At 43.9% G+C, this 14,568-nt stretch overlaps 2 protein-coding genes across 3 annotated transcripts in view; one reads left to right on the forward strand and one right to left on the reverse strand.

Moving 5' to 3' along the window:
• BBS2 (Bardet-Biedl syndrome 2) overlaps window positions 1–14,568 on the forward strand; it is an 18,514-nt gene continuing 3,946 nt past the window's right edge. Inside the window, exons 1-12 of one of the 2 annotated variants that reach the window (XM_008152320.3) lie at window positions 1–307; window positions 2,018–2,245; window positions 3,748–3,873; window positions 4,102–4,164; window positions 5,154–5,231; window positions 8,324–8,428; window positions 8,512–8,598; window positions 10,686–10,821; window positions 11,056–11,195; window positions 12,491–12,635; window positions 12,725–12,896; window positions 13,452–13,581. In XM_008152320.3, the coding sequence (XP_008150542.1) occupies window positions 191–307; window positions 2,018–2,245; window positions 3,748–3,873; window positions 4,102–4,164; window positions 5,154–5,231; window positions 8,324–8,428; window positions 8,512–8,598; window positions 10,686–10,821; window positions 11,056–11,195; window positions 12,491–12,635; window positions 12,725–12,896; window positions 13,452–13,581 (1,527 nt within the window). In that variant the 5' untranslated portion in view covers window positions 1–190. The remainder of the gene's footprint in view (window positions 308–2,017; window positions 2,246–3,747; window positions 3,874–4,101; window positions 4,165–5,153; window positions 5,232–8,323; window positions 8,429–8,511; window positions 8,599–10,685; window positions 10,822–11,055; window positions 11,196–12,490; window positions 12,636–12,724; window positions 12,897–13,451; window positions 13,582–14,568) is intronic. The other variant, XM_054710005.1, reaches the window with a different exon arrangement.
• The window catches only part of OGFOD1 (2-oxoglutarate and iron dependent oxygenase domain containing 1), a 22,733-nt gene continuing 19,338 nt past the window's right edge, over window positions 11,174–14,568 (reverse strand). The window contains exon 14 of the transcript XR_008554884.1: window positions 11,174–11,246. The gene's annotated coding sequence lies outside the window, so the exon portion shown is untranslated. The remainder of the gene's footprint in view (window positions 11,247–14,568) is intronic.

Here is a 14,568-nt window from a genome sequence, read left to right on the forward strand (position 1 = left end):
TGCGCAACTGCTGAGTAGCTGGCAGTTCGGGGGCGGGGACACCTCGGACCCGCGCTGTTTCGCGCTCGGCCCGAGGCAGCGGGAGCCGCCGAGTTGGCCTGATCCCTGCGCCCCTCACCGCAGCGGGTGAGACCGGCTCCGCTGCGCCGGCCTCGGGCCACAAGCCGTCCTCCCCAGGGCCGCCGCCATCATGCTGCTGCCCGTGTTCACCCTGAAACTGCGCCACAAAATCAGCCCCCGCATGGTGGCCATAGGGCGCTTCGACGGGACGCACCCGTGCCTGGCGGCTGCCACCCAAGCGGGCAAGGTAACCGCGCCCACCTGCACGGAGCCTGGGCCCCCGGAGTCCCACAATCTCCGCGGGCCGCTACCCTCCACCCCGCCCCTCACCCTCCGACCCCGCCCCCAGCCATGGGTTGCCCGGCAACCGGTCGATAGTCCTGTAGTTCTCCGTCCCGCCCAGAATAAAGGACTGTGGGGTCTCGCAGGAATAGCTTTTCCGAGCAGTTAACTTTGCCAGGGGAAGGGACTGGTCAGGGTTAGCAGTGGTAACAGACCTCCGATTCTCTGCCTTTCCCTCTGAACTCCTTCCACCACCTCAGACTGCCCCAGCCACACAACTTGATGGGGGAAAACACACAATACAACGACCAATGAAATGATTCAGATTGCACTTTTGATATGTATCCATGTATATTCACATCTGTTCCCATAAGTTATTCACTGAATACCTATGTACTTAGTGAATAACTTATGGGAAAAGATATGCCAGGTGCTGTGCAATGTGTGGGAGTCACAGAGATGAACAAGACATGATCATTCAACGGTCACCAATTTTAAAAAAAGTGGTAGATGGTGAGGATTGACGTTCATTATCTCGGCATTCTTGCAACAATGCCAAGGGCAGCAGCACATAGCGCTGGCTCTGGTACCTACTAATTTCATGACCCGGGGCAAGTTACTTAATAATAGTATCTACAACCTCGGGTTGTTCTGAGGACTAAATACTAGTAAGTTAATATATATGAAGCATTTGGCATATAAGAAATGGTCACTAATGGTTAACTTATTTTTTATCCCTCCCACTTTACTGAGAGTGGTTCAGAGAGGTTTGAAGTGCTACTGAGGTCACTCAACTAGAAAGTCATGGAAATGAGATTAGATTCCTTGTTCTCTGACCCAGTGCAGATTTCATAATGATCAAAACATTTATATACTAACACTTCCCCTTACGTTGTATATTTTTATGATATGCCTTGGGGTACATAATTTAAAAAATAATTTTCATTAAGTAGTTTAATGGAGTAAAGCACTTAGCACAGGCTCTGGCAAATCATAATGCTCATTGTTATTGGTAAGAAGCACTGTCAAATGCCAGAAAGAAATTCATATTGTTTCTGCTGGGAAGGGCCCATTGATAGTAGCTTAGCCCCTAATTTATTGAGATATTAATATGAGCTGGGCACTGTTCTTAGCTCTGTAGGTGCAAGGGTGAATGTGACAAGTCTCTCCCCTTAAGAGCTTACATTGGGAACTGGACTATTAAGGGGGCAAAATGTATTTTTATATCTAAGATTTGTATGACTCGGTTGAAGTCTGTAAAAACAAATTTACTGCCAGACTGTTTTAAGGGTTAGGAAGTGAATTCATTCGGTGCTTGGTTGAAAGATACTAAAGGAAGTGTTTATTATTTTATTTGCTGGGATCGTTTTGGTGTGTCAGAGTGCTTGGACAGCCTGCTGGAGCCTAGAATGTAAGCTGCCCTAGTAAGCAACTAGGCCTTGTACATGACCTTGTTCTTTACAATGCCAGGAACCACGGATTCCCACAATTCATAGTGATTGAAAGCCAGCCATGCACAGAACTGTGTTGTAGGTGTTTTAAGTAAGTTTATCGGTGATTAAAGTGACCTTTTGTTAATGTTGATATCTGTTAATAACCTAGTCTTTTAAAAAATGTATGTTAATTTTACATTTTTGGCATTTTAAGGGAATGTAACGAACTGGTTTTGTTGTAGGTTTTTATTCACAATCCTCATACCCGGAGCCAGCATTTCAGTGCACCCAGAGTCTTCCAGAGCCCCCTGGAATCTGATGTTTCTCTTCTCAACATCAACCAGGCTGTCAGCTGCCTGACTGCAGGAGTACTGAACCCTGAACTTGGCTATGATGCTCTTTTAGTGGGGACACAGACTAATCTTTTGGCTTACGATGTCTACAATAATTCAGATTTTTTCTACAGAGAGGCAAGTATACCCCTTTATAACCATAAAATCCCCATTACCCATTAAGGTTCATTTTTGTTATGCTTGAATGAGATCAGACATTTATTTTGGTTTATTATATGGCTGTTGTACTGTAGTCAAACACCGCGGTGATTTTGCCATTTGCATCTGCTTTGGTCAAGATTCCTAACCGCTTTCATTTTGCATTCCCCTCATGAACAGTGATGTAAACACCATTTCCTGTGCCTATTTATATGTCTGTTGTGAAGTGTTGAAGTCTTTGCCTATTTATTTATTAGTAGTTTTGTGTATTATTGATTTGTAGATGTTCTTTGGATATAATGGGTTCAAGTTCTTTGTCAGATTTATATAACAAATATTTTCTCCCAGTATGTGGCTTATTCCAACAGGTAGGTATCTTCTGATGAGTAAAAGTTTTCAATTTTGATAAAGCCCAGCTAGTCAATTTTTTTCTCTTTAACTGTATGTGAGTGCTTTTCCTGCCCTTCTGAGAATGTTTGGTCACATAGATACGCTTCCTGTGTTATTGCACAAGCCTGGAATTGAGTTTAGGACTGCATTAGTCAGGGTTCTCCAGATAAACAGAATTAACAGGATGTGTATAGAGAGAGAGGGGTGGGGAGGGATATATTTTAAAGAATTGGTTCACATGGTTGTGGAGGCTGTCAAGTCTAAAATTTGCAGGGTTGGCTAGCAGGCTGGAGACCCAGGGAAGAGCTGATGTTGAAACACAAGTCTGAAGGCAGTGTTCTGAATTCTTCCTTCCTCAGGGACCAGTCTTTTTTCTATTAAGGTCTTCAACTGTTTGGACGAGGCCCACCCACATTATCTACACTAATAAAAGAGAAAAATGCTAATTGACCGTACCTTCGCTACGCCCACAGCCAATCAGAGCGATTATGCAAATTAACCCAACAAAGCTGGCAGTTAATTTGCATACGCTGAGGGAGGGAGGAGTGAAGACTGAAGACAGCATAGAAGGAAGATGGAGGGAAAGCGGAAAGCAAGGCGGCTGCCAGAGGGAAAGCATGGCCGGGGCTGCCGCAATGGCGGTGGCGGGTGGGGTGGGGCAGGCGGCAGTGGCGGTGGCAGCTGCAGTGGCCGCTTGCAGGAATCTTACTGCAACGGGCCCCTAGTGGAGTATAATCTGCTTTACTCAAAGGCTACTAATTTAAATGTTAATCTTGTCTAAACACACCTCCACAGAAGCATCTAGAATTATGTTTGGTCAAATATCCTAAAGAGACTTGGACTTCGTAGCACTTTATTGTAGCAGATTAGTGTGTGCTGCCAAGGGCCCGAGTGTACCCTGGATCTGCGCTCAGCCTTGCCTCAGCACACGTATGCCACAGTGACATACATCTGCCTCTCAGGAGACCACGTGGTTTCTCACAGTTGATGACGGAGGAATTTGAGTATCCAAATACAGATAAGGATACATGTTACCTCCGTGTGCCTGCGCATCCTTGTTATCTGAGGTTTTATTTATTTTTTCTTCTCAGGTGGCAGATGGGGCCAATGCAATTGTGTTGGGGACACTGGGAGACATTTCCTCTCCTCTTGCGATTATTGGTGGGAACTGTGCTCTGCAGGGTTTCGATCATGAAGGAAAGGACCTCTTTTGGACGGTATGAAGAACAAAACACTCCCTTTAGGACTCTTAAACATTTTTACTTTAAAGGTTCTTTATTTAGCTTTGTTTGTTTTTTACCATCCATATTTATAATTCTGTGTATTAAAAAAATATGTAAAATTTGAATAACACCTGTTGGTGTAATCTTCCCTTTCCTGTGGCTGTTATAGTCAGGTTGAGTGGACAAAGAGGGCATGCTCATGATACTGGGTTTTGTTTTCAGGTCACTGGAGATAACGTTCATTCCTTGGCCTTGTGTGACTTTGATGGGGATGGGAAAAAAGAGGTATGTGGGGGAGGGGATACTTCTCTCTGTGTTCAGCTGAATAAATTTTCCCGTGACAGTGACCTTGGTGTTGGGAGAAGTGTCAGCTTCTCATGGTTGCTGCGGGGGCTCTGTTGCCTAAATAATGAGCTCACTGGCCTCATTTGTCTTTCTCCTCTCTTTTGAACAACACATCACTTTGTCTGTCTAGTGCAAAGATCAAGGCCATGATGTTTCAAAGACCCAGGAGCGGGAGGGAGGAGGAACAGTTGATGGGACAGCAGTCATAGTCACAGTCTTATAACTTGCTTTTGATGCTTTCGAATCATATCAGTAAATAGTTTTCAATTTTGGCCAACTTTTTCAGGAATTTAGAAACGTCTTTTAAATGATTCTCATGGTTCCTCTAGAAATTAGCTTCTTGAGCAGCCAGTGAACTGCTGTGTTGGGCAGTGAGTTGCCCCTCTCTTGCCCATGGATGCCAGGCTCTGGCATTTGAAATGGGGCTTCCATCTGGGGCAGGCGGGCGCTGAACCAGCGAGCACTTTCAGGTGCGGCTGGAAGAACACGCCCCCATGGCTGGAGGAAATCTCTAGAGCCATTACTTCTTTTTTTAAACATCATATTTGTATTGATTTCAGAGAGGGAGCAAGAGATAGAAAAATCAATGATGAGAGAACCATTGATCGACTGCCTCCTACATGCCCCGTACTGGGGATCAAGTCCAGAAACCCAGGCATGTGCCCTGACTGGGAATTGAGCGGTGACCTCCTGGTTACAGGCTGATGCTCAACCACAGCCATACTGGCCAGGCAAGCCACTGTTTCTTCACTGACTGAATTTGTTGACCTTCACATTGGAGGGAACTTTCTCGAGCATTGGCTCACTGGGAAACTAGAAGTCTTGGGTAGCAGTAGCAACATACAAAATGTTATGCAATTTTTTGTTTTATTTATGGGAATTTTTCTGTGTTCACTTGCTGAACTAAACATGCATGTTTTTATTTTAAGCTTCTTGTTGGATCTGAGGACTTTGATATCCGAGTTTTTAAAGAAGATGAGATTGTGGCAGAAATGACAGAAACAGAGGTGAGAAGTGTGACCTTGGGCAAGATAGATGAGCATAGTCCAATGTAACATCAGATGAGAGTGCTGGGCCATCTCACAATCTAGACTGTTACAGTGTAAAAACTGTGGGCTTAAACAGAGCTAGACATTACAGAGAAGGAAGCATTTAAAAATCTTGTATAAGACACATTTTGAAAAGACTGATTAAATAGAGGAAAGTTACTGAGTGGAAAGGATCTCCTTTAATGAGTTACATCATCATCATCATCATCATCATCATCATCATCATCATCATCGCAACTATTTATTGTACACCTAATACTAGTATATGCCAGCCACTGTTCTAAGTGCTTTACAGGAATTAAGTCATTTAACTCTACAACAACCCTATTGGGAAGGAAATACTATTATTCCCACTTTAATGAAATTAAGTTTCTTTGTTAAATTACACACACAGGTCTTGGCTATTAAGTGGCTTGGTCAGGATTTGAACCTTTGTGTCTTGTCTTCTCCCTCCTTCTCCTGTCTGTTAAATGGGATTGAATGAAGTGCCTAAGTGAGATTTTTACACTTTTTCTCTTCGTTCAAATTAAGTACTTCTTAGGCACATTTCTGTAGGTAAACTTAAGAATTAGATGTTAGAGAACTTGGCTAGTTTCTTTGTGACTATAATTACTTCATGTGATTGAACCTGATATGTTTCTTAAAGAATTTAAACTTCATTTTTCAAAGTAGTCCCTAAGATTGCCCTTGTCCTTTGTTGTTTTGACATTCTTAGGATATAAGCTGCTGGTTTTCCAGCACTGAGCAAGATGGAAACAGAGTAATTAGGATATTCTGAATTAAGGAAGTAGAAGAGGATAAAGGAGCAATGGCTTGTGAACATTATAAACCGACAGAAAGAGGAAAAAAAAAAAGAGAGAGAGAGAAGGGAGTCTAAGAGGTCAGAATGGCCCGATTCTGGAAAATGTAGTCACGTGGTGTTTGGGAGTCTGGCCTAAAAACCGCACTTGACCACTTATTCCTGCTTCTCAACACTTACAAAAGCAACCCAGGAGAGTCAGCCTTCTGTTCCCCTAACTGCAGAGGAAGCCGAAAAATAAAGCTTGCATATTGCTATATAAAGTGTAACCAATGACTTTAATTAATTGACCGTTACCCTATAGCGAGAGCTTTGGATTTTTTACTTAGTCCTACTATGCTTTTCATATACTTGCAGTTACTATGGTTGTGAAGTGGTAGTTATGGACAGAGAAGAAACGAAGGAGAGAGATGAATGCCAGAAGCAGTAGTCTGAAGACGTGTGTCTGTACAGGGGTTGTTTTATGTGTAGGTGCTTAACATGTGTTTTTCTGGAGAAAGGGTCCTTGACTTTCATTAGATTCTTTAATAAATATTTTTCTATTGATTTCAGAGAGGAAGGGAGAGGGAGAGAGAGAAAGAAACATCAGTGAGAGAGAATCATTGATTGGCTGCCTCCTGCACTCCCCCTACTGGAGATGGAGCCTGCAACCCAGACATGTGCCCTAACCAGGAATCGAACTGTGACCTCCTGGTTCGTGGGTTGACACTCAACCACTGAGCCACACTGGCCAGGCTCATTAGATTCTTAAAGGGTTCGCCACCTCTCAGCCTGATCCCCTCCCCCCAAAAGCTGACTTGACAGTCACTGGCCTGTAGGTGCTGTGGCTGCATGGTCATGTCCCTTTCATGCAAATTTGTAGTAAATCTTTTCCCATTTGGTGGGAATCATTCACGTTTCATTGGATTTCTGTTTGTTGTCAATACTGGATGTGAGGAGGGTGCATTCTTTTCCTAAATCCTAGAAGAGGCCAGGGAAACGTGAAGTAGAACTAGGGCTTTGAGGTGACTATTGACCCTCTAGTCCACACAAGAAACACTGGTGAACTAAGGAGGACTAAGGGGCACAGGCAATCTGGTCTTAAATATATGAAAATGTGGACTTTATAAAAATGGTTCATTTCTGGGCCATTTTCTTGTCCTGTCAGTTTGATTTTTGCCCCTAGCTCAAATGTCTTTATTTGGCAGTTCAGCGGTACCAAGTATTGCCAGAAGAATGCCTTGAGCTAAATAATTCTGAAACCCTAACAGCACTTGGTATTCAGAGTTAGGGGATGTGGGTGGTTTTGTAGAAAAGCTGTAGGTATAGAGGAAATTACATAACTATTCGCTGCTTTAGTTTATTTCTTAAATATCTTTTATTAGGGTCAGAATGAGAAAGTAGGTCTGCAAGATCATAGATGTTATTAAGCTTTGGTTTTAACTTTAAAAGGTAATTTTGTTTAGTATGTAAAAATTTATGTTTGAGATGTTAAATCCCAGTCCTAATATATGCATTCTGTGTATTATCACATATATACACAGAGGCATGTATGTGCTTGGGTTGTCACTTTTCTAAGGATTATGTGGAGTTTTTTTTCTTTCTAAAAATGTCTTTCATCTCTAGCGAACAGATTATGTCACAGAAAAAAAAAAGTGTACACATAAAAGACATTCAGTGGTGGATTTTGTAAGTTTGTTTAAAATTTAGACCCTGGGCCCTGGCCCGATAGCTCAGTTGGTTAGAGTGTCATCCTGATACACCAAGGTCGAGGGTTTGATCCCCGCCAGGGAACAAACAAGAATCAACCAATCAATGCATAAATAAGTAGAACAACAAATAGATGTTTCTGTCTCTCTCTCAAAACTAAATTTAGACAGTGGGATATTATAAGTGAAGGTAAAATATTGGAATAATCATGAAAACATTTTTGAGTTAGTATGAATTTTACATACTCTAGATCTTGTGTACTTAGCTTACTTCCTCATTTATCCCTCAATCTTATTGTATTTCTTTTTGTAATTTGCTGAAACTTGCCACATAAGCTTGATCTAAAACAGCAGACTTTGGGAGTTTATTCAGTTCTGATTATCCAGCCTGTGAAATAGATTAATTTGAAAAGGGGAATACCTTACCCACTAATGGACTGGAAGTGCATTTAAATCTAATTTTAACACACTTGTAGCAAGGCATGCAGTTTCATAAAGCCATGCTTCACCTTCGGTTGAGTCTGAATGAAACGCTGAGGTATTTCCTGTACTATTTTTTGCAGATAATCACCTCTCTCTGCCCGGTGTATGGCAGTCGGTTTGGTTATGCTCTTGCCAACGGCACAGTTGGAGTTTACGACAAAACAGCCCGATACTGGAGAATTAAAGTTAGTATGATTCAGCCTCTGCTATGCAGAGATTTTCTACACACTGAGAGACTTCTGTACTAATTATTGAAATTCCTTTTCAGTCCAAAAACTATGCCATGAGCATTCATGCTTTTGACCTTAATTCTGATGGAGTGTGCGAACTGATAACTGGTTGGTCCAATGGGAAGGTAAGTTAAATAGCAGAGTTCAGGTGTAATTCAAAGTAATAACTGCCTGAGACATTTTGGCTGCGTGACTCAGAACAGTAACGTGAGGGTACACACTCGCATTCCGTGGCGGTGCTTTCCAATGTAACTTCGTAATCTTTCCACATTTTTTCTTCCCGCTGTAGTTGTCAGCACTATAGCGAGTGTCCTTTTGGCCTTATGGCCCTAGCTGGGTGATAATCTCCAGAAGATTCTTTCTAAATCTCTTCCTGGAAGGACTGAGAATCCATGCAGTCAGGGTGACCCTAGGTATAGTCAGCAAAACAAGGAATTTTATTTTTATTTTTAAAATATATTTTATTGATTTTTTACAGAGAGGAAGGGAGAGGGATAGAGAGTCAGAAACATCGATGAGAGAGAAACATCGATCAGCTGCCTCCTGCACACTTCCCACTGGGGATGTGCCCGCAACCAAGGTACATGCCCTTGACCAGAACCGAACCTGGAACCCTTGAGTCCGCAGGCCGATGCTCTATCCACTGAGCAAAACCGGTTAGGGCAAAACAAGGAATTTTAATAAGTGAATAAAGAACCATTTGTATCACTCTTTTCTAATAAATTAATACGAATAATGTTTCCCCAGTATAACTTCAAAATAAAATCATTTTGCTTTCTTTCCTTTTCTCACTTCAAATCAGAATTTTGTACAGTCTCTTGGCAGGTCAGGGTTGTTTTGAGAGAGACTGCCTGCGTGCTGCCACATCTCCATGGCACTGTTTGCCCTCACTCTCTTGTCTGCCAGTGATGATTCCCTGAGGATCAGCTAATTCCTGGCTTTTCTCCTTCGATTTTTCTTTACTTTTGGCTGGACCTTGTCACCTTCCTTTGCCATTATGCTGGTATGGGCGTTAAAAATTATAAGGGAAGACTGTGTAGTTGCATATTAAGAAACCTGAAAATCCAGCCCTAGCCGGTTTGGCTCAGTGGATAGAACGTCGGCCTGTGGACTGAAAGGTCCCAGGTTCGATTCGGTCAAGGGCATGTACCTTGGTTGTGGGCACATCCCCAGTAGGGAGTGTGCAAGAGGCAGCTGATTGATGTTCCTCTCTCATCGATGTTTCTAACTCTCTTTCCCTCTCCCTTCCTCTCTGTAAAAAATCAATAAAAAAAAAAAAAGAAACCTGAAAATCCAAAGATGAAAGCCTTCAGCATCCATAATTTTCAGGCTTCCATGATGTTACTAATAGCATGGATGCGTGAATGTGATGTTCTCCAGACCAAGGGTAGGAGCTGGTAGTAGGCCATGACCTAAATTACTTTATTTTCTCCTTGCAGTTTTGACTAGAGGATGTTTATGAAAAGATAAAAGTAGTGAGGGCCTGGGCCATGGAGGTTCTATAGCTCGTCTTTTGTTGGTAACGTGTGTGTTGCTTAGAACAGCCATCACTTTATCAGTAGTGGTCCTCCTTCATTGTTGATTTTGAGATGCATTTGTTTCTGGTGAGTTGGGTATGTATTCGCCTCTCCTAAGAAGAGGAGACTCAGATGATAGGAGACTCGCTAGGTATCCCAATAGTTTTTAAGGGAAAGAGGGACTCTTAAACAGGGTATATGAAAGGTTATATCTGTGGTAGAAGGTTGGCTAGTTTGGCATTTTCAAACTTCAGATATAGCTATAGTTCACACACTTATATGTAATAAAGAAACATTTTTTATATAGAACTAACCTTTCTTGTCCACCTTTACACGCCAGGCCCTGTTCTAAGTGCTTTACGTGTGTTAACTCCTTTAGGCCTCATTCCAGCCCTAAGGGGTGTATGTGCAGGTATTGTCCTCATGTTCTCGTCATGGACCCCCAGCTGAGGAGACCAGCCCGGCCAGGGTGGTTAAGAAACTTGCCCGAGATCCCAGAGACAGCAAGGGCAAAGCTGGGACTGGAACCCAGGCCGTTGGCCTCGGACCCGAGGTCACAGGTACCTCCTCAGCCACCACAGGGCTCCATGGAGTGTATACTCTTGGAAACTGCTCAACTAAATGACCTTTACATTGTCGTGTTTTTAAAAAAACAGTAACATAAGCAATTTTTCAAGTTCTCATTTTATTTTCAGGTTGATGCTCGAAGTGACAGAACTGGGGAGGTCATCTTTAAAGACAACTTTTCTTCTGCAATCGCTGGTGTGGTAGAGGGAGACTACCGGATGGATGGCCACGTCCAGTTAATCTGCTGTTCAGTGGATGGGGAAAGTAAGTTGAATGGGAAACCGTGAGAAGTCAGATTTTCAGTGTGACTGGGTCAGAACTCCAGAATTCCACTGTAAAGTGTTCGCATTGCTGCCCTCGGGCCTAACAAGCTCACCAGCGTTGGGGCAATGAGAACTTGGGTGTTTGGTTATCGGGCCAGGGAACGGATGACTTGCAAGTGGACCTGGCTGTGCTCGGGCTTCCGTAGTGTAATGAGCATCTGTTCCTCCTCTTCAGTCCGGGGCTACCTGCCAGGCGCGGCTGAGATGAGAGGGAGCCTCATGGACACCAGCGTAGAGCAGGAGCTTATCCGAGAGCTGAGTCAGAAAAAACAGAACCTGTTGCTGGAACTCCGTAACTACGAGGAGAATGCCAAGGTGGGCCTAACGTGGAGGGGACATGGAATCGGAAAAGTTGAGGGGCGGCACCTGAAAGCAGAACGAGAATGTCAGTGTCGGCCCCGTGCGGGCTCCCTCCCCCCACTGGCAGGAGCACAGCGGCTCCAGCCTTTCTGCCTGGGGCAGAACGGAGGGGCACGTATCCTTCCTTCTAGAAATGCCACCTGCAGGCAGCTGAGCAATAGGGATCTTTCCAGCGGTCCAAGACATTTACTGCAGCGCCACTCGTAGCAGGAACGGTGGGAAGCAGCTTAAATGGTGACCAGGAGCAGGGAGTATACACTGGGGAATGGGAAGCAGCTCTAAAGAATGAAGTAGATGTACTTGGACTGATATGGAAGGATATGTGGTATTAAGTGGAAAAAAAAAAACAACAACAAAAAAACCACACAAGGAACAATAGGTATGGGGTATCTTTTTTTTTAAAACAACATAAAAAGTGACAACTACAGAGATTCTGTGTGTGTGTGTGTGTGTGTGTCTACATGTATGTACCAAACTGGCTGGAGGATGAGCTGGGAAGGAGGATTTTAATTTGTCCTGTCACACATGACTATTTTTTTAAATATTTTATTGATTTTCCACAGAGAGGAAGGGAGAGGGATAGAGAGCTAGAAACATCAATGAGAGAGAAACATCCACCAGCTGCCTCCTGCACACCCCCCACTGGGGATGTGCCCGCAACCAATGTACATGCCCTTGACCGGAATCGAACCTGGGACCTTTCAGTCCGCAGACCGACGCTCTATCCACTGAGCCAAACCGGTTTCGGCATGATGAGAACTTTTTAAAAATATTTTTATTGATTTCAGAGAGGAAGGGAGAGGGAGAGATAGAAACATCAGTGATGAGAGAGAATCATGGATTGGCTGCCTCCTGCACGCCCCCCACTGGGGATCAAGCCGCAACCCTAGCATGTGCCCTTGACCAGAATCGAACCTGGAACCTTTCAGTCTTCAGGCTGACGCTCTTTGCATTGAGCCAGACCGGCTAAGGCACACATAACTATTTTTGAATTTGCTATGCTAAGTGAATTTTGTTACTTTAAAAGATCAATGTAAAAAATGTGAAAGGCGTGATGGGGTACAGTGGACCTGAGACCCAGAAAGGGACGAGGGTATTTTTGCTTGGGAAAAGGCTGGGAAGAGCAAGGGGTGCCAAGGAGGAGAGTCTTCTGAATTCTGAGAAACCAGATGAATGTAAGGTAACACGGTATTCAGAGTGCCGTCAGTTCCTGTGGTGACTGAGTTGGCGGCGGGCGGGCTGTTTTGCAGGCCGAGGGGAGCAGTCCGCTGAACGAGGCCGATGGGCAGTGGGGCACAATCCCAGCCAACACCAAGCTGCACACCGCCCTCTCCGTCAGCCTGGGGAGCGAGACCCGGGCTGCTCACACCGAACTGTGCATCTCCACTTCGAACGGTAAAGGTGTTTGTAGCGGGCATTTTCAGGCGCCTGTGCTATCTCCGAGCCGTGCTCCAACGGCCTTCCGTTTCCCCTCTTCCCTGCAGACACCATCATCCGAGCGGTACTGATTTTCGCAGAGGGCATTTTTCTAGGTGAAAGCCACGTGGTACACCCCAGCATTCACAGCCTTTCCAGCTCCATCCGCATCCCTATCACACCTCCCAAAGATGTCCCTGTGGATCTGCACTTGAAAACCTTCGTGGGGTACAGAAGCAGGTGACCCTCTGCAAGTCCGTTTGTTTGCAGACGACACTGAGGAGGGCGAGATGCGTGGGCTTCTCCATCACGCCAGGGACCCTGCGGGCCGCGGGAGCCTGTAACGTTCCCAGGACCTTATTTCCCTAATTTGAAATCTTCCAAAAATCGGGGTATTTAAGTTTCAGATGGTTATTTTCTGGTTTTAGTCTGATGATTTTATAATCACAAAATATGGTTAACTGATGATTTGTCCACTTCTAGTTTTGAGCACTGAGACTGTAAGGGTTAGGATGCAGCTTTATATTAGAGCTTTATACAACCTCAGCTTGGAGGAAACCCACTGGATTTGTGGAAGACAAGAAGCCTTCTAGGGTCTTTTAAGCCCTTGGTTTATACGTTTATGTAGACTTACGTTACCTCCAAATCTCAAACCCCATTAATGTACTACTTAGCCCTCAAGTTTTGGGTGACCATCTGTGAAACCCTTAAATATCAACATGATGACTTAGGGCCTTGTGCCTTGAAACACCATTCTATATGAAAGTTCTCTTGTGTCCCATTGGTCGGCCACAGCACCCAGTTTCACGTATTTGAACTGACCAGACAGCTCCCAAGATTCTCCATGTATGCGCTGACCAGCCTGGACTCTGCCAGCCAGCCGCTCGGTTACGTCAACTTTACCATTGCTGAACGGGCCCAGAGAGTGAGCATCTGGCTTTTTTCTTTCAATACTTTGAAATGTTGCTAAAGTACCACCCTCATTCTGAAAAAACACAGACCGTATTCACCTGAACAACCCTTAGTTACAGGTGAATGCTCACCAGTTAATTTCTTCCTATGGTTATGGTCTCTGTGGTTATTACATTGTCCTGACCTAGTATTTAAAGAGGACCCTGCATCAAAGTGGAAGGAGAGTGGGACTTGGGGCTGGGAATATTTTTGGGCTCAAATGCTACCTTAACTGATTAAATTCTTAGTGATTTCGGGGAATGCCCTGCACCAGTCTGAGCCTATTTCCTTATCGGTGAGGTTATCTTACCTCCCATATGAAGATTACATAATTGGTGTGAAAGCACCTTGTAAATTTGAGAGGCCTGATACCAATGGACTGGAATCATGGCTGGCCCTCAGAATTCTTAGTGAGGCTTTTCAATCACATAGATTCTCAGGCCCCTGCCCAGCCCATGGAACCAGACACTCTATAGGTGGGCCCTTCCAAAAGCCTCAGGGTGGCTCTTATGTGGAACTTGCGTTACAAACCACTGTGCAGTAATATTAACTCAATATTAAATTTTATTCTTATTGTGTGGATGTGTCAGTGTCTATGCTCTGTGCATGCATATTTCATTAAATTTTTTTTAAAGAATGGACTTAAAATTACTGTAATCTGTAATTTTAAGCAGATTACATTGTCCAGAACATAGCCACAGAAGAGCTATCGTGTGAACAGAATTAGCATCATACCTGAATTGTTTCTGCATTGCATATAAGTTTATGTCTAATTTGAAGATACTATTAAATCATGCATGCTGTGGGGCCAGACATAATTATGAACATGCAGAAGGTGGGGAAAGAGAGTGTGATTAGTGTTTTCCTGGTGGGGGTGGTGTGTGAAGTATAATTCTTTGTTTACCAAACAATGAAACGATAAAGGAGGATAACTCTTAACAGTGACTGTACTTGAAAATGA

This window comes from Eptesicus fuscus, chromosome 21, assembly GCF_027574615.1.
Source record: "Eptesicus fuscus isolate TK198812 chromosome 21, DD_ASM_mEF_20220401, whole genome shotgun sequence".
In the NCBI taxonomy this organism is placed as follows: Eukaryota; Metazoa; Chordata; class Mammalia; order Chiroptera; family Vespertilionidae; genus Eptesicus; species Eptesicus fuscus.